The sequence below is a fragment of the Rhipicephalus sanguineus genome, chromosome 2 (genome assembly GCF_013339695.2).
Source record: "Rhipicephalus sanguineus isolate Rsan-2018 chromosome 2, BIME_Rsan_1.4, whole genome shotgun sequence".
Classification (NCBI taxonomy): Eukaryota; Metazoa; Arthropoda; class Arachnida; order Ixodida; family Ixodidae; genus Rhipicephalus; species Rhipicephalus sanguineus.
The window spans coordinates 216,698,049-216,723,186 of NC_051177.1; the positions used below are offsets into that span (position 1 = coordinate 216,698,049).

A 25,138-nucleotide genomic window follows, 5' to 3' on the forward strand; every position below is an offset into this window, starting at 1 on the left:
TAACTGCTCGCGAAAGCAAGGCCTTCGAGATTGGCATTTACTATTGACAAAAGCATAGCCTCTGAGATTTGTATTGCACAAACATGGCATGTATGACGTAATTGCTTGCGAAAGCAAGGCCTTCGAGATTGGCATTCACTTCTGCCATCGCGTTGGCGTAGACTCATCATCATCGTTATTTGTCGGAGAACGGGAGGAGTTCGAGCTGGTTGGAGCTCGCATGGTCGTGCGTGCGGTTCGCGGTCGGACTCGCCGCGCCGGTCGTGATTGCGTGTGCTTAGTTCTTTCATGCCTACAGCTGTTGGTGTTAAAAAAATCACATACGTTGATTACATTTCTGTGGATGAGGCCGTCCTAAGCTCCGCGTTTCTATCCATCGACTAGATCGCGGCTGAGCGCGCCAATTTTCGTGCTGCTCGTAAGAATTGAAATAAAATTCTGTACCACTAAATATTTTGCCGTTTTTCCTGTTTTTCGGCTCTTACGTTTCGCGTCTCTTACGTTTATTTCCTACGGTCCCTTCAAAAACGTATCAGCGGGGTTCTACTGTATATGTTTTTTTTCACGCGTGCAGTAAAGTTTCACGTGTGTGTGAGAGCTGGTTTGTGCATTTCCTTCCTTGTACTGGTCCTTTATTTTTCGCTCTAAGTATTATTCCAACCTGTAGTTATAGCACCAAAGGAGGTTAGTAGGCACTTATCGTTCGTTACATAGAGGGTGCGAGCAACGCAATGACTGTATCTCATTTCCCCAGATGCCGACTACACCTTCTAGTGTACTCTTTAAATATCAAAACCTCACACTGTACTCGTCGACAGTGTCGATGGACGTTGATTCCAAATGCATCCGCGAATCATAGACCGCTCCTGCACTTCATAGGCAACCTAGCTTTTTTTTATGCCGTAAAGCGCACTCGCACATAAAAAAAATAAATAAAAGGTGACGTTCTGAGCCGCTCAACTGGTCCAACAGTGGGACAGACGGAAATCGTCGCGAGGCCGTCGCAGCTAAACACTGAAGTTCGTGATTGAATTGCGCAGTAAATTGTTGCACCTTGCCAAATTCACATGTGTCTAAGAAGTCCTAGCACGGCGCAAGCGGAAAGCTGCAGGGCGAGGCCCGCGCGCTCGTCGCGGCGGCTGCTGCGGCGTACACACATTTCCCATGAGCGCTTGCGTGCCCATTGGTGGCGCTCGTGTGCTTGAAAAAGGTCTATACCACTGGGGTACCGTGCACATCTTGGGGATTGCCAGGCGTTAAGCCTTAGTGGTCAAACTATCCTGTCGTTTTTAATGCAGAAGAGATTCGTACAATTGTGGAAGCAGTCCACTGACTGATGGTTCTTGGAAAAAAATAGCTGCTATAGGACGATCTATTACATCTCTTATATTGTGTTCATGATCTTTGCGTGCTGATGTGTAGTGAGGCCGATTAAGGTATACATGATGGGAAATTTGAGTATGAAAATAATATATGCCTTATAATAGCTTCAGCCAGAATGATGCTCTTCAGTGCTGCAGAGATTTCTATTTTAATATCGCCTTAGATTTCGTTGCACTAAACTGTCTGTTATACATGGGTACATTAAGTACATATCTTGCCGCCATGGACTGAATTTTTTCTAATCTTTCTCTGTTAGATACTGTTGAAGGGTCCCACACACAGTATGTGTATTCCAGCACTGATCTCACGTGTGACTTATATAGTCACTCCCGGGTTTGCTGTGGAAATGCATGTGTATTTTGTCATAAAAATCCCAAACTCAGACAAGCTTTACCTACGGTATAATCCTTATGCCAGTTCCATGATAAAGACTGTCCAAAGTTAACGCCTAGGTATTGGTATTCACATGCCATTTTTACTGGAGAGCAATTCTGTATTCAAATTCACCGGGTCTTTTTTTCTGGAGAACCTCATGCACACCGTTTTCGTAAGAATCAGTTTTCTTTCCCATCGTTCACAGCATCGCGCAAAAGTGGTTTTGGTTCATGGATCAGTCAGTTTTAGAGGGAATTTTACGGTATAAGACGCAGTCGTCGGCAAATAGCCTAATAGGCAGGGTTCCGTTTGGTGTTGCATAAGTATGTTGCCAGACATGGGTCAGTGTGGCCAGACTGCCGCCAAATCCGGCGGCTAAATTTGCCCCCTGCAGTTCCAGCTTTCCTGTAAGGTTCCTGTGTAATCCGCTGTGCATTTCGCAAGGGCCTGTGCGGTATGCTGACATCGGCTGTTTTAGTTAGGCTGAGCATATTGTGTCGACGGTCGCTATAGCCAGTCAGGTGAGAATGCTGGCAATTTACTGTTCTCAGACATTGTGCCGGCAGCAGTTGCTGAAGTTACGTCCAGCCTGTTTTGCCATCAGCTCTCACTGTTTTGCTAGTGTCCGTGGTGTGCCCGTGTCACTGGGGCGCCAGTAACCCATGTGCCGCTTCGCGGTTCTCAGTATTTTGCCAGTGTCCGTGGTGTGCCCGATTCACTGGAGTGGCAGATTCAGCGCAGTACAGCGGAGAGCAGCGCCTGAGAGACAGAGGCCAGTGGGATGCACGCATTTGCGGCTCAAGCTACAGATCTCTGCCTCCCATGTTGCTGAAGCGCAGTGTGCTAGTGTATGCATGAGCACAGGCGTCGGTCACCCATTACTAGAAAGCGCACACCGTGCCATTTCTCTCCTTAATTGACGACGTTTTGAAGTGCCACGTTTTCCTCGACACTACTGAATCAGTTTCCCCAGCGAACGCGTCGCTGTGCGTAGTTGACATGGCACGCACAGCTACGGAGATATTCTATAATTCGGAGACGAGTCCGATGTATTGCAACGCTGCCCACGCAGTGTCTGCACCTCTGCGACGCCATTCGGTTTCCCCTTTAAACCCATTGTTGCGCGTGGATTTCCTACTTTTGAGACACAATTGAGTCCGAACACGTGAATTCCCTACTTCCGAGACACGGTTGAGTCTGATCTGTTAATGGTAGAATGGAATGTACAGCGAAAGAAAGGGGCTCCGACTTTTGCAACGAACAGGGGCCATTAAGAAAAACAGTTGATGTCAAGAGACCGCACCGGCACTTGTGAAATGCACATAAGATTACACAGGAACCTTACGGGAAAGCTGGAACTGCAGGGGCAAATACCCCCAAGTCTGGCAACAGACTTATGCAACACCAAACGGAACCCTGCCGCCTAATGTTCGTTAATGTCATTAATATAAAGCAAGAAAAGAACTGATCCCTGAGGTACCCCTGGCGTAACATCAGTAATTGCAGATTGTTTGCCATTTAAACTACATGTTTTCGCCTCCCACGTAAATATTCAGCAATCCACACAATAACTTTGGGATTAATATTGCAGCTGGTCAGTTTTTGTAGCCATTAGTAACGGTGTCGGAACGCTTTTTTGAAAGTAGAGGAAAATATGATCAACTGAACATTTGTCGTCCAGTGCTGCTGCCGCTAAAACGTGTGAACTGTGTGACGCACGATAGTGCCTGTCTGTGCTGGTTTGACTATCGATATGGCCAACAATGGCGGTATATAAAATGTGTTCAAGAATTTCACTTCTATGAGTGAAATGGGGCGGTAGTTATTGAAAATGTTGCATGGGCCAGATTTATGCACAGGAGCAACGGATGCCATTTTCCAGTCAGTTGGAAGAGAACTCCGTTTTAAGGACTTTTAAAAAATAACCGAAGTACAGAGGCATGGCTTTTGCACAATCTAAATCACTGAGTAGTAATTCAGTCCCACATTAGGCATGGGTGTAGATTCGTGTGTCAACAATTTCAGATCTTTTTGAGGATTTGTAGGGGCAGAGAACACTGACGTAAAATAAAGATTGAATAACTTGGCTTTTTCTTTCACGTCGTAAACGATAATATCGCTACTAATCAAAAGGGGAACTGAGATGTTGTCTTTTTTATTTCGTTTTATTTACTTCCAAACTACCTTGGGGTTTTTCTTTATTTTACTTTATTCGATTGATTACGAAGGATTTATTTTTGCCATTCAAAGTAGTCCCATGTTTACCACAAGCTCTAAAGAGGGGGTTCAATGTACAGGCTTTTTTAAAGGCACCAACGAGCCCCCTTGCAGAAAGCATTGGCTCCATCATCCTGCAAGTTTCCATCTTGTCTGAACCAATCTTCATTGTCACTGCCTTACCTTATCAATTTGTAATCCGCGAAAGGGAACTTTGCCATCCATCAAACTACTACAAAGACAGCCTAGGCCTTCAAATTGTGGGGTCCCACAGATCATTTGTGTGCTACCCTTATTCAGCACGCTGTAGCAGCATTGGCAAGCATTTGTCCTGCCCTGTTCTTTTCAGTGTTTGTAGCCCTGGCGGTGTGCATAGCTGTCAAGCTGGGCTCGTATCCTGGCTGGATGTTCTTCCAGTGCTTTGTGGCCATCACCCTGTTCTACTGCGCCCACTGGCAGACCTACGTTTCGGGGACGCTGCGCTTCGGAAAGTGAGCACCTCGTTGTTTCATTGGGCTCCCTTCCGACCAGTCTCTGACTCTGGCCACACTCACGGAGCCTCATACTAAGAATGTTGGCAGCAGAACTGGCACTTTGTTCATTATTGGACTGTCTAAAGTATTGTGGTTCTGAACAACTCTTTCTTCACAGCCACAACACTTGAGAAACACTGTATTAATGAGAATACAGTGGAAGCCCTTTATGAGAAACTGGGGAGCATTTCTTGTGCCTTCCACGAGGTGTCTCTTCTAAGCAGGGTTTCTGATTGACCCCTGTTTCGATGCAGGTTTCTCTTATTAAGGGCTTCAACTGTACATGGAGGACTTGGGGCATCTGGTACAGTATAACCTCACTACAACAGACCTTTATAGTGAAGAGGATTTTGGTCTGTTGTAAAGGGAGTATGTAAAATCCAAGTACTGTTACAACATACTTTTATGTAAACGCTGAATGGGTCTGGTATTGGTGGCAAAATCGACCTATATGTGGCAGCACAGTCACCCCATTAGTGTGGATACGGGTTTCGTACGGTGTGTGGAAGTGTAGGGGGCTGCTGTTTCACATCATGATTCTGTGTTTCGTATCCGCAGAAAGCTCTTCGTTTTCGATGGTGAGGTTTTGTTTGGTGCCACAATGCCGTACATACTACGCAGAGCCAGGTATAAGCTTCCATTTCTATCCCACTGACGAGGAATGTCGTCGAATTTGGCCCATTAGGCTTCGTAATGACAACACACTTTCCAAGTACGCGATGTTGTGCAGCAAGCACTTGGACGACATTCAAGCATTCGCGGATGAGAAAGGATGGTGAGTAGTGAGCGATAACTTCGGTAGTGTGTGCGCTTGTCCTTTTTGCTGCTGTGCACTACGAGCTTGAAGACGGTTGCAGTAAGCGATAGCTTGAGGAAACTTCACCAGGGGTGCCAGTCATGATTCCCCTGTGCCTTGAATGTCATACACTTCCGCAAGAAAATTGATGGAGAATCAATTGAGAAAGAAGGGAATCAATTCGTGGAATTTATTCTTTGTCCTTCATGTATTGTCTGCATTGCGAATGCAATGTTAGTTCGCACTCAGCTGCGAGTCCGTTTAAACAAGTGTTCCTGAGCCCTGTTGTAGTTTGCGCATGTTTCGTTGTGTTTACAGAGCTAAGAGAACAGTCCTTAGTGTTCCGCAGGGTGAATACGAGCTCCGGAACTGCAGCAAGTGTGTATGCATGATGTAGTGCATAGTAAAGAGTATCGTTTTGTGGGCCCTGACTCGCCACGTAAACGATGAAAATGCGCGAGCGAGTTTATCGCTACTGCTGATCTTGTTATATATTTTCTCGCTTGCTCTCCTCTCCTTTTAAGGGTTCTCGCGGAAGAGATCGAGGCCTGACGCACTTTCGACACTGTACTTGGGCAGTGAGTGCAGTCAATATATCATACCTTGGGGCAGCATGGTAGTTCAGTTATGGGGGTAGGTCAATATTTATGTTTCACATTGTGCTTTGCATTGTGTCCCCATGATTGGGGCAAATCAGTTTTGATAGAAGGGTTAATTACCCTACTTCGTTGATGTGCAACAGCACAGGAACACAGTGCTTGCACGTGTGAGATGTGCTGAAAGAAAAAGTAAGCAAACTATTGTTTAGTCTACTTTTAATATTTACTAGGTGTCACTGATTCTAAAAAACTCAGGGTCCCTTATGCATTCAACTAAGACGACCCGAAGGCGAAAGCCATCGTATTTTTAACACGCAAGTGTTTGATGCCGGGTTCCCCCAAGCACTTCCGTTACCGGATATGACGTTGATAAAATGGACGCCAAAGGGTGAGAAAGAAAAAACCAAGAAAAAAATCCGCCGCTGGGAATCGAACCCATGACCCTGCGGCCACAACGGTAAGTGCCTGATGCTAAACTGTCTAAGCTATCTTGGCAAATGCTGGACGCTTCACGAACACGCCCTATATCTCTCACACATTCTTTCTGACACGGTGCTCTCTGTTGGCAGTGTACGAGGGTGGTCCGATAAGTACTTTGCCTTCAAAAGAAAAACAAAACTTTTGGAATGATGTCGATTTATTTATCAACATAGTCCCCTTTCAACTCTACACACTTGACCCAGCGATCCTCCAACTTCTTGATCCCGTCAGAAAAATACGTTTTCTCCTGAGCTGCAAAGTAGGCTTCTGCGGCGGCGATAACTTCTTCATTCGACTCAAATTGTTGTCCTGCGAGTGACTTTTTCAAGTTGGGAAACAAGAAGAAATCACTCGGGGGCCAAATCAGGAGAATACGATGGATGGGGCACCACTTCGTAGCCCAGTTCGACCAACTTGGCCGTGGCGACGGCGCAGGTGTGAGCTGGCGTGTTGTCATGGTGGAAGAGCACTTTCTTCGTCACCAAATGTGGCCGTTTTTTTCGCATTTCGGCGTCGAATCGGCCCAGTAATTCGGCGTAGTAGGCTCCTGCCACCGTTTTGCCCTTCTCAGGGTAGTCAACGAAGATAACACCTTGAGAATCCCAGAAAATGGTGGCCATCACCTTTCCGGCCGATGCGACAGTCTTTGCCTTCTTCGGAGCAGGTTCTCTGGGTGCTGTCCACTGTTTCGACTGTTCTCTGGTCTCTGGTGTGTACCAGTGGATTCATGTTTCGTCGACGGTCACAAAACGACGCAGGAACTCCTTCGGATTACGCCTAAACAGCCTCAAATGCTGCTCTGAAGTTGTCTCACGGACGCTCTTGTTGTCCGGAGTGAGAAAACGCGGCACCCATCGCGCCGACAGCTTTCTCATGCCCAAAATTTCTTGCAGGATATGACCCACGCGGTCTTTTGAGATGCCTACTGTCTCAGCTATCTCGCGCACCTTCAGTCGGCGGTCTGCCAATAGGAGGTCATGGACTTTTGCTACGTTATCGGCCGTGGTCGCCGTTTGCGGGGCCCCTGGGCGAGGCTCATCAAAAACCGACGTGCGACCACGTTTAAACTCGTTGAACCAATTTTTGACGGTTGTCATCGAAGGAGAAGACTCACCGTAGACGGCATCTAGTCGCTCTTTGATTTCGCTGCGCGATTTCCCTTCCAAAAACAAAAATCGAATCACCAACCGATATTGCTCTTTTTCCATTTTTAACGGACACACGAAAATCACCTGATTCCTCAAGCGGCCAAAACAAAACCGCGAGCCCGATTCGACTGGACTTTTGCATGTGTCCCTCTAAGAGAGCGTACTCAACGTCAGTATATGTCTCATGCGATAGCGTCGCGCTCTCGCGGTGAGGCTAAGTACTTATCGGACCGCCCTCCATTCCATTAGGTTTTTGGATCTTTTGCTTACTTTTAGGGATGATGGACATTTGTGCTGGTGCTTTTCTCCCAGAAGCAAGAAATCCTTGTTACCCTACTCGTCCGCGCACTCAAAAATTGTTAAAAGAGGGATCGCGAGTAACTGCTTCCGTAATGCACTGCAGAAGAGTTGCCACCACTGCGTTAAGTCAAGTTTTGACTGTCAGGTTGAGCGCTTGCAAGCAGCGGGTGTTCCCAGGCAGGTCTTGACAGCTGTAGCAGAAACGCTGCTGCAAAAGGTGAAAAGGTCGGCGAATAGACGTCCAGAACCAATTGATTCCCAGCGGAAGAGTGTTGTAGTGATGCCTTACATACATAAGGTTTCCCACAATGTGAAAAAAGTCGCTTTGAGACAGGGCGTAGATGTTGTCTTTTCGGCGCCTTGCAAACTTTCTGCGCTGTGTGCACGTGTTGCTCGCGGAAACACTAGCACTCCGGTGTGTTCTATTCGGCATAAAACCAAGTACACTACCTGCACGAAACATGTTGTGTATGCGATTCCGCTAACATGCGAAAAAGTATACATCGGCCAAACTGGCCGATGCTTGAATGAACGACTGCGCGAGCACCACAATTCGTTGAACACGTCAGATGGGGCTAATCTTCCCCGCCACTGCCAGATCTGTGGTTGTGTGCCGCTGTTTTCCAATGTTAAGATTTTAGGTAGAGGTGGGGGCAAGGAGGAACGCGAAATCCTTGAGGCGTATCATATAAACACGCACCGCGATGATTGTGTAAGCAGTACGTCTATTTCATTACTGCAGAAGGAATGCGAGTTCCTGTCACTCTGGCGGTAGATTCTTGGCCGTTATGTAGGCCAATTTCTGCTTTTGCTTTTTCTTGTTTTGGGTTCTGACTTCATGGTTTTACGTGATTAGCGCATGCGCCGTGGTTCTTCTGGGAGGTGCTGTAAGCTAATAAAGCACAGTTGCTAGTCCAGTCCTTGTGTGTGTCACTTCTTCCCTTTGTCCGGCGTCTTTTTGACTGGTTTTTGCCTCAGCGTCATGTACCAACTGACCCAGACTTCGACGTTATTGCTTACTCATAGATTGCGCGCGATATTGGAGGTCATGGTTAAAGCGTCTCGATACCAGCGAGGGCACTGGCTGCGCTGGCGTCACCAAGGGAACCTAAATGCAGTTACGTTTGTTGCCTTTCGCTTTGTGTTAGCGTGCACTGGCTCATCGGAATAGTGCAGCTTCCACATGCACCAACAGCATTTCTCCGCCGCCGACTACTTCGATTGCGAGAACACCGACTAACAAAACTGCTGCAAAGGACGCAATTTCGACGGGCGAATGTCGTGCTTTGGTGGAGCGAGAGCAGCGCCTGAGAGACAGAGGCCAGTGGGACACACGCATTTGCGACTCAAGCTACAGATCCCTGCCTCCCATGTTGCTGAAGCGCAGTGTGCTAGTGTATGCACGAGCACAGGCGTCGGTCACCCATTACTAGAAAGCGCACACCGTGCCATTTCTCGTTTTAATTGACGACGTTTTGAAGAAATGCATATAGGGTATCATTGTTGATTATGAGCTTGTTGATGTCACCTTTATGCGGGATTCACGATTCGCTGTGTCCAAATATATGTTCACAACTTCTGCTACCTCAACGGTTTAATCATGATCATGGGCGCCAGTCGCGATGGAGACGTGCCACTAGATGTCAACGTGGGTGCATCCACGTCAAGCGGTGCTATAGACGATTTTCCGCAGCGGCGCACGGGCGCTGCCATGTTTGATCACGTGATCGTAACTGGCCTTCCCCCCAGCCATTTGCCCCAGCCAACGCATTGGGCAAGCGATGCGGCCGTGGCCGTACCACACAAGCTGGTTGCAGCAGGGTCTAAACAAGTCACATGCTTGCGCAGCAAAATATAGTTCTACATGTAATCGCCTCAAAGTTGAAAACGTTGAGACATTTGCGTTTGTTTGGTACGTACCACGCCACAACGATAAGAGATATGTTTAATCTACTTCGTATTTATGGTGTATGCCTTTAATTGTTGTATTAGCAACCGCCAGTAGCTGGGGTTACAAGCCAACATGGCAGCATCCATGCAGACGCGACAGCCCGCTTCGATCCGAACTGGCGCTTGCTACTTGCCCGCTGTCCTCCCAGCAATAAATGAATGGCAAAATCGGCCATTGCTTTGAGTCAGCTCACGCTGGAGAAAAAGCGTCAGATATGCTTTGTCTTTATTATTGTGATCAGCTGCGTTTATTTAGCCATGCCTGCTAAGCCTTGCCTCCGACAATATGAGAATGAATCTTGGAAACACTGCAAAATACCGACGAGAACATTGCTCTCGAAGCTTCAGGACGCGAATATAAAGCAAATAAATGCGTAGGTTTTGAACTTACGGGCCACACAGCGCAGGACGACGACGTGATAAATTCGAGGCGGAAGGAAACTGCATCCACAGGTGCCGCCATGTTTACTTTTCCGCAGCTGCCGTCTGCTCGCTTTTACTCGCGTGCGCGCAGACGCTACAGACGCTATGGGAACGCCGAGCAGACGACGCGACGCGGATGGAGACATATTGAGGAGCGCTGCGAAAGGCCACGGCAGGGGGATGGCCATGAAGACGGCCACGGTAGGGGGACGGCCACAGCGCGGTGGCGCCATCTAGTTTCATTGAACAAACCAGCTGCGGAAAATCGTCTATAGCTGCCAAACACCAATAGACATTGTAGAAGCTCTCATATATCACTACACAATAAGCACTACTTCTGTGAAGACACGTTTCACTTTCATGTTATACCGATTCCTATGACGGAGGGATCAGCCATGTTTTTGAAATGCTGTGAGGTTTGCAGGATGAACTGCTTCTCAGTGGCCATAGTCATGAGTCCTTAGCACGGTCAAAATTAGTCTCTCAGATGTGGTCAGTCAACTGTCTCAAAAATGCTACTGTTAGCAGGTGTTCTAGCATTTACGGCTGCTGTTTTCAGGTACCAATTCTTAAGTGGCCCCAGCATAAGCGTCTGCTGTTTGTCATGTTCTGTTGGAACTTCGTGCATTGCTTATTATCCGTGCCCGTTTCTTTCTCTCGGCAGGTTTGATGTGACGGAGGCGCAGTTCTCGGTGATGATGATCCACATCATCTCTGCCATCTTTGGCTCTGACATTTGGGCAACCAAGGTGAGAGACTCAGCTTACACTAGACGCTCTTATTACATTGCTGGCATCTGAGATGTCACTTTTTTCACTGTCTTCATGACGGGAAAACAGTGCGAAAAGCTAGGACCTAGAAAGAAACAGACAGGACCAAGCGGTGACTACCAAATATGTACGCTTCTCACATGAGAGGAGGGGAAGGGGTTTTTGAATGCGTCCTACCCTATACAGAGCATGGACTTAATGGTGGAGAAAGCTAATCTCTTTGTCAGTCAACGCTATCGAAGGTGAACTGACACATGCTGACCCAACCCTGCGCATTACAAAGGCTTCTTAGATTTCTGGAGCTGGGAGTCTCGGTATCTGCGAACGATGCGAGTCTGGTGGAAATCGGGGCTACAGCCGCACCTAGTGCAATGAATCGCCAAATACAGTAGAACCCCGCTGTTACGTTCCTCACTGCTGCGTTTTCCCGGCTGTTACGTCGTTTTCCGCCGGTCCTGGCATAGCTCCCATAGGATACAATGTATTGGGAACCCCGCTGTTACGTCGTAACTGTCGGACCGTTCCCGTATGATACGTCGCGAAGTGCGCCCGGAGCCGACTGAGTGACTACCAAAGAGAGCGGCCATGGTGCATTTTCACGCAGCTTGGCCTCGTTTGACCGTAATATTAGCCGCATGAGAGGTGCAAGCAACAGAATCTTTCAATTGATGCAAACAAAAGCATGGCCTTCGAGATTCGAATTGCAAAGATGGCGTCTATGACGTAACTGCTCGCGAAAGCAAGGCCTTCGAGATTGGCATTTACTATTGACAAAAGCATAGCCTCTGAGATTTGCATTGCACAAACATGGCGTGTATGACGTAATTGCTTGCGAAAGCAAGGCCTTCGAGATTGGCATTCACTTCTGCCATCGCGTTGGCGTAGACTCATCATCATCGTTATTTGTCGGAGAACGGGAGGAGTTCGAGCTGGTTGGAGCTCGCATGGTCGTGCGTGCGGTTCGCGGTCGGACTCGCCGCGCCGGTCGTGATTGCGTGTGCTTAGTTCTTTCATACCTACAGCTGTTGGTGTTAAAAAAATCACATACGTTGATTACATTTCTGTGGATAAGGCCGTCCTAAGCTCCGCGTTTCTATCCATCGACTAGATTGCGGCTGAGCGCGCCAATTTTCGTGCTGCTTGTAAGAATTGAAATAAAATTCTGTACCACTAAATATTTTGCCGTTTTTCCTGTTTTTCGGCTCTTACGTTTCCCGTCTCTTACGTTTGTTTCCTGCGGTCCCTTCAAAAATGTATCAGCGGGGTTCTACTGTAGCTGCTGGTCTTTGCTCTAAGATTGCTGGCATGTTCTCGCAGGCAGTCATTCACCCACCGGGCCGTCTGACCAACGTACAAGCCTCCACAGGATCTCGTACACTGCTCCCGTCTTGCAGGAAACAAAGCGAGTGGCATGCTTCTTCTGGCACGCGAGTTTCTCGCCACTTGCCGCATTCACTCGTTTGCAGAGGGAGCTTAGTTTTACACTCAAACCTCGATATAGCGAACACGGATATAACGAATTATCGGTTATAACGAAGTAAATAAAGAATAGTGTTGTTATAGAGACCGTGTTAAAAATAATTGTTTATAACGAATTTTCGGATATAACGAAGTTATTTTCGTGGCAGATGTGACTTTGTTATAATGAGGTTTGAGTGTATAGGCGCCGAGTGAACCACTATTATTCCCGCACGTGCAGCCACCTTTCTCCCCCAGTGGGAGATGCCATAGAAGCTTTAGCCTTGTCTGGTGGGGCTTCTTTTCTTGGCAACCTGGATTCGATTAGGACCACTTCTGCCAGTCCTGCCAGGAACTGCTCTGGAAAGCCAGCCCTTGTCAACGTGTCCACTTGAAGCAACTTGATGGGGACAGGAACAACTTAAGGCATTCCTCATGGCGGTCAGTGCGATGGTGCGTTTAACGAGCTTCAAGTTATGGGATGAAAATGGTGGAAGGTCTTTCTTCGATCGTGGAGTGTAAATCCAGCAGGTATGCTGGTTGTCTAGGTGAGTCATGAGAGGTTGAGGAAGCGTAATTTGTCGCCTTCAGGTAGCTCCTTGGTGAAGGAGAGTCATGGGAAGTTGGTGCAGAAGCTGCTGTAAATTTTGTCTGCTGTGACACTGGCTTCGTCAGGGTTCGCGTGGAATAAAACAAGGAAGTTATCGACGAAGTGGAAAACTCACCCATTGGATCGCAGTTTCTTCCAAGCGTCTGTCGTACTTTGCCAGGAGCAGGTCGCTCAAGATGGGGTCTATACAAGACCCTATGCACACACCCTCTTTTTGCACGTAAAACCGCTCTTCCTGTCTTACGACCGTGTTGCTGAGGTAAAAGAACAAAATTTCTAAAAACCTGGAGACGCTGGTCCCGACGGCGTTTTGGAAACTAACTGGACCGTGCTTCTCAATCTCTTCTTGTAAGGTATCTGAGAGAGTGGCCTGAGGTAGCGAGTAATAAAGGTCTTAGATGTCCACCTAGAATGCTTGCACTCCTTGAGGGCTTGACTGCTCCAAAATCTTTGACACTTCTGAGGGTCTTCGAAGGATGAACGGGATTTAGGTTGTGGAGATAGGTTTGCGAGACGCTTACCCTACGAGGCGACCGGCAAGGGACGCGACGTTCTCCACTGCCGCAGCGAACAAAGATGCTATGGCCAGGTTTGTCGACTCTCCGGTATGGCGCAGAAAAAGCACTCGAGGCAGGATGTCAACAAACATGGGTTTATTAACCCAAGATGCAGCACAGTGCGACAATCACGGGTTTGCGGGCCGTCGGGGTAACTCCGCAAGACCAATTGAGTACGCTTGCTGGCGGTGCTACGACCATCACACAAAGGGCAGCAGTCGAGCACACGAACGAGAAGCCGCCTGCCAGGGCAGTGCGCCAACCTCTCGTGCGGGCCTGAGAGCATCTGACGCGGGCAAGCCAGCGCCAGACAGAAGCGAGCTCAAGGGGGAAGGGGGTTGTCACTGGTGGCCAATGAGGACAGGTGTTGCGCAGTGACGTAAGCTAGCTTGGTGGCGTGAGCATGTTCAGACGCGTGGCCCATGCGGGGAAGACCAACGTATGGCTCGCACCTAGCAAAAAGACCTGGCGGCGTAGCCACGGTAGCCATGTCGCCGATTAACGGCGGTTCTCGGCGCTCGAGCCGCGTGGGCCAGCACACGCGCTAGCTGGGGAACGAGGCACCAAAGAGGAGGGCGTGCTCGATTCCCACAAGGTGCACGTTAAAGAACACCAGATAGCCAAATTTCCCGAGGACTCCACTACTGCGTCTCTCATAATCAAATCGTGGTTTTGGGACGTTAAACCCCAAAAATTATTATTATTATGAACGATGAACGGGTCATTGACTTGTAACACAGAAAGACCCCTCTGCAGGTCCTGACCTAAGCAACGCTGCCAAGTGCCAGCTTCAGAAACAATCACCCTCTTTGTGTGTTTTCATGGTGAAGAAGGTGAAGCTGACATCTTGGAAAGGCCAGCATCACCGCACAATTTTAGGGCCTCCTTCTTTGCCTTCTATGGGTGGAAGTTTTCGGCCAACTGAAAGTTGCTAAGAAAAGCGCTGTCAGCCTTCTCATTGTAAACACAAGAGGTCATCACGACAAACCCTCCTTCTTTCTCCCTCTGGAGAAGCGTGAAGCTGTCCTTGCGTAGTAAGGCGACCACACTTTAAAGGTCAGGGCACCGGATACCTGTTAATTTAGCTAGGAGTGCTTCGATGCATTCGAGGATGACGCGATCACTTCCAGCCTTGCTGACGGTGCCTCTGACGAAAAGCTCAGCTTTGTCAGGTTTTGGGGCCACCGAATACTTGGGTCTAAGATGTCTATGCCTCCCAACCTCTGAACTGTTTACCTTCTTCGGTACCCTGGTGTTGTCTTGTGCTGAGGAGCTTCGACCTTAAGAATTCTGAAGCGTGGGATGCAACCCTCAACTCTTGACGAAAGCAGAGGTGCAGATGCCCCGGCAACGTTCGTTGCGCTAAAAGCAGCAGATCTCAGAGTACTGTATTTGCTCGCATAATTTGCACACCTTTTTTTTTCACAAATTCGCAGCTCCGAAGAGGGGGTGCACAAATTACACGGAGATTTTGCGAACACATTTGAAATAATGCGCAACATATAGTCCTAATGCGCACGGTATAATACATTAAATATATAATAATAAATTATAGTGCAAACGAAGCGTGCTTGTTTAGTTAACAGAATTAGCACGTACTTTAACCAACCAGATCTGGTCATGCACGGTCTAGTCAGAATCACTGGTCAAGAAGTCCGACTGAGAATCATCGCCGCGGCCACTGTCGCCACTCTCCCAAAGCGCATCGTCCTCGGTTTCATCGAGCACGTTCGACTGCCCAGTCTTCTTGAAGATCTTCTCGACAATTCTGGGAGAAACGAGGTTCCACTGCATGGCAACACTGGTGGACGTAAGCTGTCGCACATATTTAAAAAGATATTCTTCAATGGCAGGAAACTTTGCATGCTTCAGTCCTCCGAACGCTCTCCTTCCTGGTCTTCTATTAAAAAATTGACAGTGTATCTGCGTGCTTTGCTGCAAATGTCATCGAAAGATGATAGAGGAGGCGCTGCGTGAGATATGGATGCCATCTGGCAATACGTCGGGAAACGTGAGCTTGTGCAGACCCAGGGCCACTGCCAGGTGGCAGCACCATATCGTCGGCAGGGGGCTTTTTCGTGCATAGCATTGCATTTTCAGTGCAGCCTAAGAAACACTAGGGTTTTAGAATTGCGTATCTATGTATGCATGCGCATTGATATTGCGCCTCAGGTATGTGTAATACAGTCAACTGCCGATTTTCGGATGCCCGATTTTCCGGACATGCTCGAAAATTCGGACGCTTTCGCGGCACCGTCGCCAGCCCCATAGACGTCCATGTATTAGAACATCCGAAATTTCGGACGCTGAAACTCTTCCGCGCCCGATTTTTCGGACTTTCTGCCCAAATTGCAGGTCCGAAAGGCATTATTTGAAGCCCCCACCTCTGCCGCATCTATCATCTCGTAGGCTCGCACCAGCGCTTTTGCGAGTTGATCTGTTTGCGACAGCAGCAGAGTCCGAAAGTCAGCTTTGCTGCAATGCCGAAGCGTTATGGGGTGAAGCAGACCAGAAATTCAAAGGGGCCGCTATCAAGGTGCCGTGCGGCGATGTCTACGGATAAACAGCAGAAATGCAGGGAGGCGTGATGGCGCCTGGGCAAGCGCGCCAGTACGGCCTAATCGCTGACAACCCTACGATAAGAATCTTCAGTTAACTGCTCGGTAGTGCATACGGCCTAGCGCAGTTGCATGCGTACCGCATGCATTTAATACGCGTGAATCCAAACGCGCCGCGCCGCCATTCCTGCTGCCTCTTCGTGCGAGACCGCCAAGTGCGCCGCACAGACACGTTGCCTTCACGGACAAAGCCAGCTCGCCATTGCCGCGCCCGTGTGCGGTCAGGAAGAAATTGCGCATCACGAACCCTTTCATGATAAATGCATGCGTATTACAGTGAAATCTCGGTATAACGAACTTCAGGGGACCGCGGAAAAATGTTCGTTATTCTGAAAGGTCGTTATAGTGAAAGCCCAGAAATTTACCATAACAATAGAATTTCAGTAACGCAAACGTCCTACCTTTGCAACGGTACGTCCTTGAACTCGTTTCTCACAACAATGCACTCGTGAACGTCAGACAAGGCACGTTTATTTGAAATAGTCCGTGATCGTTTTTTTGACGGGTGCAGCACAAACTCTGCGTCACGAACGATTCTAGACCGTCCGCATTTTTATCCGCCGCTTCGGTCGCTGTTCCGCTTTTTTCTATGAATATGCGGAGTTTCCTCAAGTAGTCCAACGCATCTGTGGCCGACACGGACTCGTCGCGATCTTCGGGTGCTACCGTGACATCGTCGTCCATGTCATCGCTGCAATCCTTTAAGGCCCAACTGCATGCACGCGAGTTTTGAGCGACGGCCGACAGGATTTGCTGTCGCGGAGGGCCATCCATCGCCGTCGCTTGTCGCAGGGGTGCAATCGCGAAACGATGCTATTTCCGATTCCACACGGCTGGCTGATCGCGCTGATAACGCGGACGGACCGTCGTTCTGACCACTGGCCAAGCGCGAAAAGCACGAAAGGCATTGGAATCTGAAATAGAATCGTTCCGCGATAGCATCCCAGGTTTCTGGAAAGCCAGGAAACATCGCTTGTCGCCCGGAAGTGAGCATGACGATATCCAACAACATGGCAGCATCTCTGACCCTCGCTTCGGTTGCAATTTGCTCGTGATGCTTCCAATCGGCGCGTACTTCAAGGAATGCAAGTTATAGACTACCTTATTTACAGCCCCATCTCACGCGGAGAACGAGGCAGCGGCCGTATTTTGTCGTTATTTCTGATCGACGGTTCGTTTTGATGTTTCGGTGGTAGCTTGCTGCAATGTCAACATCGTCGTCGTGTGAGGTAGCCCTTCTCCCTGCGAAGCAACGACGTGAGGCGCTGCGGCTTTTCTTAAACGTTCTATGACAGCAAGAGGAAACGTTGTCGAGATGCGCCTCGTGGACTAACCCCAACATAACGCAGTTTGCAAAGTGCGACGTAGCGTAGGCAGCGTACGCTTCCGGGCGCCCCATGGGATCACAGCAGATACTACTGCCGCGGTTAAACATAAGATTGCGAAAAAAGGAAGTCCCGAAACGCTTTTATGGCATCTTTATCTCAAACAAGACAATAATAAATTTGGCATGTTGTCATTCATCTACTCTGTAATTCTTTTTCGTAATTTGCCTGCGTGCGCGCAATAGTTTTCAATCGAGCAGCGCGACGGAGCCCGTTTGACGCAGTCGCCTTCGCTCGAAAGTCGCGCGCTATGCATGCGGTTGGGCCTTTACGAAACCTGATGCGTTGTCGCCTCCGCAACGAAGGGAAAAAAAAAAGTTCTCCGCCCGCGTCTTTCTCCTCCCGTGCCATCTCAGGTTTTCGCGGGAGGGCGTCCGCTCTTCGCGCTGCGTCGTCTGCTACCTTACAGCTCCGACTGCCATGACCGATACACTGAAATCTAAGAATCCTCGCATTTCGGGATATAAGTTCGTAGTACTGAGGTGTTGTAAAGATTACACGGGAATTAAATAACGATCGTTATTCTGAAATGTTCGTTATTCTGAAGTTCGTAGTAGTGAAATATTTTTACTTTGAAACTATAAGCAGTCGGCACGGGATTTCTTAAAAGTTCGTTAATTTGAAATGTTCGTTAATGTGGTGTTCGTTGTAACGAGATTTGACTGTATACAGCAACAGTACAGTGACGGCGTCAGCTTAGTTGGCGATGTGCTGCACACAACTAGAAACAATCGGCTTGACAAGGCAGCAAATGCTGCGTATCGGCGGAGATTCGACGATGTGTGTGCGCATCGTTTACATGCGCACACGCATCGGGGAAAGTCCGACGATTCGTCCACTCGTCCGCCACAGTCTTTGTGTTCCGCGTCATCGTTTTCCAAACGCTTCACGCGAGATAACCGTAATCTATACCGTGCTTTGCTGTTATCAGCGGCGCTCATCACGAGATGCAAAGGTTCGCGGCAGGTACCGATTGTATTTGTGAGAGCCTGGGCGCGCACCAAAATGCCTGATAATTGTACTGGGAGTCATTAAAGCTATTTCGGACGTGGCTGTAGCAATTTGACCGGAATAAAAAAGCATGAATTCGTTTTTTCAGACTGCCTGATTTTTCGGACGATTCCGCGGTCCCTAGAGAGTCTGAAAAATCGGACGTTGACTGTATATTTGCTTTTTGATCGACAGTGGTGTTCACAAGTATGAATGCAGCTACCAGTTCAAGATGGCTGGGCATTCAGCAAGTGCCTAAACTTTGGCCAGGTAGCTGAATCATGTGACAGAAAGACCAACAGACAGACCAAAATTTCTGTGTTAAAAGTATCCCAAGAAAGACTATCGTCTTTAAAAGTGAACTCTTCTGCTTTATCCAGTACCAAACTTGACTCTCATTCACACAGAAGCACTTGGCGGTGGCACGGTTCCCATTTTCTTCGGCCAGCTCTACAACAGTGAGCTTGGATTTCACCGAATAGTTATTGTAGCCCAGCGCTGGCTGATGGCGAAACCTAAACTTCCAAAATCAACAAAGGCTGCGTTGCAGCGCGGACATGGCGCGGACGCAGAGAAGGAGGGGCAGCAAGGGGGAAAGTTGGCGCAATTGGCCTTCGCACACCTCCGATGCGGAAAATAGTCCATGCCGTGTCGCGTGCATGCATTCTCGCAGCGGGAGAACGCTCTAGCAGTTCTGACAACCCGTGAACAGGTTTGGGTGTTTGGGTACGGTCCCTAGAATATAATATTCTAGGGACCATAGTTCGGGGGTTTTTGGAGAATAGAACGAAGTAATTGGAAGAAGAGACTTTGCACTTGCAGCCCATCTTGTGTATGACTGCACTCGCTTGCTTAGTGAGGGGTGCTGGGGTGTGGCAGTCCAAGGTCTCTCCGTGCGCGTGTGCTGGCAGACTGGCTTGGGCGGGGTGTTGAGTGCAAAATATGCGAGTAAATATTCTTTTTTTTAGTAAAGCTGGCTAAATATTAGGGGTGCACAAATTATGTGAGGGCACAAATTATGCGGGTAAATACGGTAATCCAATTTGCTTTCATGTCTGTGAATGTGGCAAAGACTCATTGCATGGCCTCGAGATGGGTGGAGCAGGCCTATCACTTTGTTGAGGGAAGGTTCTTGATGGCGTTTTCTTGTTTTCATATTTCGAAAATGAAACCGAGTCGAAGCGCCCAAGCATGCGTCCTAAAATTGCGAGTGACATCTATCTTCGATACCCATGGGCACACGTTACGCTGCAGGGGCTGTAACCATGCGTAGATCAAGGAAAATGTGCACTCCTGTGCAGTGCTGGTTGGGCTACATGACTATTACAGCATAGACCGCTCATAACGTAAGTCGCCGGAGGAGTGAATATCTGTACTGTAACCAAAACACCATTTTTGAAGGGCTGCACATGTGCAAGATGTGATAAATGGGCAGTTGTGCCATTTCGAGAATTGAGTCGTACGACTGGGATGTAAATTAGCATTCACATTCGCTTAAATTTGCAAATGTTGAAAGGTTAATGTATGCAGATCTGTGGTGCTGACAAAATGAACAAAAAAAAAATAAAACCACTGTATCGGAATGTTGCCGACTAACTTTTCAAAGCTCCTTGTTAATGTGCCGGACTTCCCCGTAGAACGGCAATCAAAGTTCCTCATGCTTTTGATTTTCCAGGCGCGATGTCAAAAGCAGTGGTGACCACGAACCACCACGCGAGTGTTGCACATGCACATGCAACACCGCAGACGTTGAACATTGAGAAGCGCTCTCGCCACCTCACTTCTCAGGGGCTGCGCTATATAAGCTGTATGCGGATACATGGAGTTCTATGGGAGGATAAATGGGATTAAGAACATACTGCATTGTAGGCAGTTACGTTGCAAGTGCATGGAAATGTTATGCAATGCTGCTGACTTCCGCCTTATTTAGCTGTTTTAGTTCTCACTAGTTCAATTTTCCCACTGTGCAATGAGCCTTTAGCTTCTCCACAAGCCCTGCTATGTGATGTGCTTTTGGCTGCTCCAAAATGGCTTCAGCCAATTGCATCACTCGTCTGTGCACTTCAGTACATTGTGTTGTAAGAGTAGCTTAAATAGTTATTTACCAGGTCCTCGAGTTTATTTGTGGGGACAGAAAAACGGGTTGGAAGGGGTGAAGGCTCGCAAGCAAAGATTGCCTTGGAAATCCACTATAGTTTTGCAATTAACCCACATTATTGGGCACTGTTAAGTAAGGCTGGCCCCCATCAAATACTCTCCGATCACGCCGACTGGAGAGTCACCGTATTTGCTTATGGCTCTTGCCACTGGAGGCGCTGTACCGGTTGTGAAAAAGGTCAATTTGTGTTGTGCAATTTTTAGCTTCGTTCACACTGGTAAATATATTTTTTTGGGGCAGAGTGCGATTTCTACTGAATAGCTTCGATAGGGTGTGGCACCGATAAAAGGCAGCATAGACAGGAGCATTCAAGATGCCCATCCGTAGAGCAACTCAATATAAAGGTAGGCCTTCTTTGGCCCGATTCTTTGGTTATGCTTACAGTAGGTGTCGTGAAAATACCGAGCTGCAGCTTGATTCTTCTCACAAAAATTTTACCCTGCCTAATGATTGCACCCCCAGTATATATCTGTCTGCCGCTTTTTGTGCCCCTTGTTAACGCCACCTTTGAGACGGTATATTACATTGCCATTGTTCTGCAGTTGTTTAGTAGGGCACAGTGACGATGCCGTAGCCTAGCCTTTTGCAAAGGCTGTGTCCACCAGAGCTGGTGGGCAGAGCAACCAAGAGGCCGGCTGTGCAGGTTCCCTTCATTGAGCTGCCACTCAAGTTTCTGCCTCTCTGCTCGGGGCTGACCGCTGGCAGCATTGCCCTCTTCAGCTACGCGGGGACCATCTTCACCGGCGGAGTCGGCAAGAACGGCTCGACAGTCGCCGTAAGTCGGCCAGTGTCATCGCCAACGGAACGCCCTCGTCAGACTGACCTCTGTGTGCCTGTGCTGCTTCGCAGCTCGGTTCTCTTACTAATCAAACTTGTTTCCTGTGATTGAAGCAGGTGCTGCATGGGTGGTTGGCAAACAGGTTTCTGACCTCGTAACCTTCGTCGGGAACTCTGTTGACAGTGATTACTCTGATATGGAGGGACGGGATGCATTGGCAACAGTCTGAGCTCCCTTTTGACAGTGAAACAAATGGTCTACCTTTTTCTCGCAAATTTAAATCGTGTCACAAGGGCTTGTGCATTTTTTGTGATCACAGACTCCCATTCCTCAGCTTTCCTAAAGAATATGAAAAAGTCAAGCTGGAAGGAAGCAAACAATATGTGGCTCTTTTAGAGCTAAAGCAATCGAGCAAGTGGATTGTATCTGCAGGTTGGTCTAAAGCCATATTGGCTTACTTGGGTGTCCATTGGATATCTAGCAGGTGTTCACGAAATGGAACTTTCCTCGGGGCTCTCCTCTTTCGACTAACAATCTTCCTCTTCTCTCTGTCCACTGCGAATGGATGCCTATGCTTCTTCCTGCCTTCCTCCTGCCTGGTGCTTGCACGGCCTCTGGCAATGTTGACGGTGGCCACTCAGCTGCCGCTGGTCAATGTGGAACTGCGGCTGCTGCCCGTGGCGACGGCGCTCTCTGTCTCCATCATCATGTGCTACACGGACATTGCCGTCATTCTCTCGGGCGGCGTGGGCAAAAACGGGTCAACCGTTGCCGTAAGTTTATATCCGCCCTTGTGCACACATGCCTAGCCCAGAAAAGCATAGGGAACATTACTTGTTGTTTTTAACTGTAGTGTAATAATTATGACATAGATTGAAATGAATTAAATTGGACAGTCAGTGGGATTTGACCTTCGAACCGTCCACTCTATTTGGTATTTCTGTGTCCCTGGGATGTGTTAGCCTGTGCCGCTCGTATCCCAGGCGGTGAGTGTGGGACACTCTTTGTGCCAGGAGGCATACCTGGCACAGGTTCTCTGCACAAGGTGGTTGCAGGGACAGAAAGGGTCTTTTTTTGTCCATTTCAATTTATTTCATAATTACTACATCGCAGTTACAAACAACCATATGCTTTCCTTGGGTTTGTTGGATGAATTTGAACACAGAAGCGAGACCCCCGAACAGTTCTCCTTCTTCCACGTGTGTGTTGTTCAGGGGTGAGACAGCTGCGCATATTGTGCATTTTTGATAAGATTCCGTTTTCCTGCGCCAAGCTGCTCCAAAAGCATAAAAATTGCAAAAATTGCGCCGAACTGCGCCGAAACGGCCCCACAATCAAGAATTTTCAAGCCCGCGTCACTTTCAGCGTGGGAAAACGTAACTTTAGAAGCAGCGCCAGGGATACGTTCGCAGAACACGTTAACGCGCCCAAGCGTGTCCTTCTACGCGCCTTTGTAATAGAGGCTTCCATAGTGCTGTGATAATCGCCTCTGAGCGGTTGTAAATATGTGTAGTGTCCGAGCGGTAACGACGTAGTGTCCGAGGGGTAAGGTTTCTCGGCGCTCGCGACGCATTTTTGAAGGCGGTCCCTCACGAGGTGGCAGCAAACGGTGGCGCAGCGCGCTTTTATTATCACCTATTAAAAGCGTGCGGTACACTTGACGCTACGCCACCCGCGCAGCCGAGCAGATAGCTGAAGGCGCTTTATTTTAGGCAGTTTTCGAATAGCGTACGCTAAGTTAGTGTTAGCGTTTGCGGCCCGCTATTTCCGTCACTTAACGGGAGCCCGAAAGCGGTTAGCGTACGACGCATGCGCAGTTGTGGGAAAAGCCAACGCAAAGCTTTGCGTACGCTATTCGAAAGCTTCCTGAGGGTTCGCCCTTCAGGGAGGGCAAATATTAATCGCAGCGCCCCTCCTTCCGATTAAGTCAAAGTATGGGCGGTATCGACTTTGCCCCCCCCCCCCCCCTTCGTGCGCACGCCTATGGGGGTGGTCATACTGGCGCGTTCGTCGGTGGCCATACTGCTTTTGTTCTTTCCTGATGTTACGCGCGAAGGCGTCGCCGCAATCGCGTGCTAGTCGGAATCATTCATTGACCGTTCAAAGACTTACTGCTATGTGACTACACAATTCTTGTGCAATCAGTTTTTATTGCGATAGCAATTATATGGACAGTCTCGAGGGGTTCTTGCCATCGCCGTCATGTCCTTCCGGTATGAAGTCCAAATTGATAAGATCCCCCCGCGAATTGTATGTTATACAGCGGGTAAAAGCCCGCGAGCAGAGGCGACGTACGCGGCCGAAGCAAACGAGCCGGCCCATTGCCGTCGCTCGGAGGCTGCATGCGATAACATCACCACGCTCGGAAGGCCTGCCGTCGAAGCAGACAGGAAACGCCCCGCCCGTTTTTAATAAGCCTTAAAAGACACGGAAGACGCGAGGGGGGGGGGTGTCGCGCGAGGAGCAACTTTGAACTTTGCGCGGTCGCGATCACTGGCGCGCGCGCGCAATCTCGACAGCCATCACAGCGGGATTTTTTTTTTATTATTTGAGAAGTGTGATGTTTTTTCTTTTCTTATTTTCAAATGTAAAGTGAACCTACTTGGAAAAACTTTTTTTTATCTATTTCATATGTTGTTACCAGGGTTATATAAATTGCGTGGTTTGTAAAAAGGTAGTGTAGTTCATACCTGGCAATAATCTGTTAAAAAAAGCTTTCTCCAAAGGCTCTTTGAATGTTATGTGTATTCTAAGCCGATTAAAATATGTGCTTGTTCCTCCAAGTTACTACAAATTTGTTTTTTCAAGCTCCAAAAACGACATAATAAATGCCACTAACTGCTCCCAAACAAGGTTCTCCTGCTCCTAAATTGAAATTTTGCTGCTTCCAAAACTGCTCCCAAATCGATTTCAGCCGTCTCACCCCTGGTTGTTGCACATGGTGACGGGCGAGCTTTTTCTCTGCTTAGTTGCTGCTTGCTGAAGGAAATGTTTACTCCTAGGGAAGTACAGTGGAACCTCGTTAATGCATACGTGCCGGGAACACCGCATAACTACGCACTACATGGTAGTACGCATTAACCACCAAGTAAAAATTTGCATCTCCTCGCGTACGCCATCGCCACTAGCAAAGAAATAAGTACAGTGCCACAGCAAATATTGCCCAAAGTACCCATTGCAAAGCCTTTTCTCTCTTTTTTGCCAAAGTGGAGAAAAGATTCTGGTACTCTCACACGACCGTTCGATAGTGCCAATAGCGCGCGGTGGCGAAGCCAAGGAGCATTTCGGAACTATTACAGGGTCCGGTATACGCAGCGACCGACATAGCAACAAAACGGACAGTGTCGGCTTTCCGCGATATGTGTGTATGCGTCTGTATCGCGATCTGCTTCTAAACAAAAACTGACACAGTTCCGGTGAAACGTGGTACGGCTGCGTGGAGGCGATTGTCTCCTGGCTAGCTGTGTGCAGCGCGTCGCCTTCTCGGCTCACGCCGTCACTGCTGGGCCGCTTGCTGTACCGCACGCGTGCATTGGAGTGGGAGTGGTCTTTGTACCCAGTTCGCTCCAAACCGTGCACAGATGCGGTGAGTAGCTCGTTTGGTTAACGG

General features: G+C 48.5%; 1 protein-coding gene across 7 annotated transcripts in view; it reads left to right on the forward strand.

The window, feature by feature from the left end:
* LOC119384085 (cholinephosphotransferase 1) overlaps nucleotides 1-25,138 on the forward strand; it is an 85,187-nt gene that overhangs the window by 15,060 nt on the left and 44,989 nt on the right. For 4 of the 7 annotated variants that reach the window (XM_049412761.1, XM_037652372.2, XM_037652375.2 and 1 more), the window contains exons 3-6: nucleotides 4,325-4,466; nucleotides 10,869-10,953; nucleotides 21,394-21,525; nucleotides 22,170-22,301. In XM_049412761.1, the coding sequence (XP_049268718.1) occupies nucleotides 4,325-4,466; nucleotides 10,869-10,953; nucleotides 21,394-21,525; nucleotides 22,170-22,301 (491 nt within the window). The remainder of the gene's footprint in view (nucleotides 1-4,324; nucleotides 4,467-10,868; nucleotides 10,954-21,393; nucleotides 21,526-22,169; nucleotides 22,302-25,138) is intronic. The other 3 variants (XM_049412763.1, XM_049412762.1, XM_049412764.1) reach the window with 3 other exon arrangements.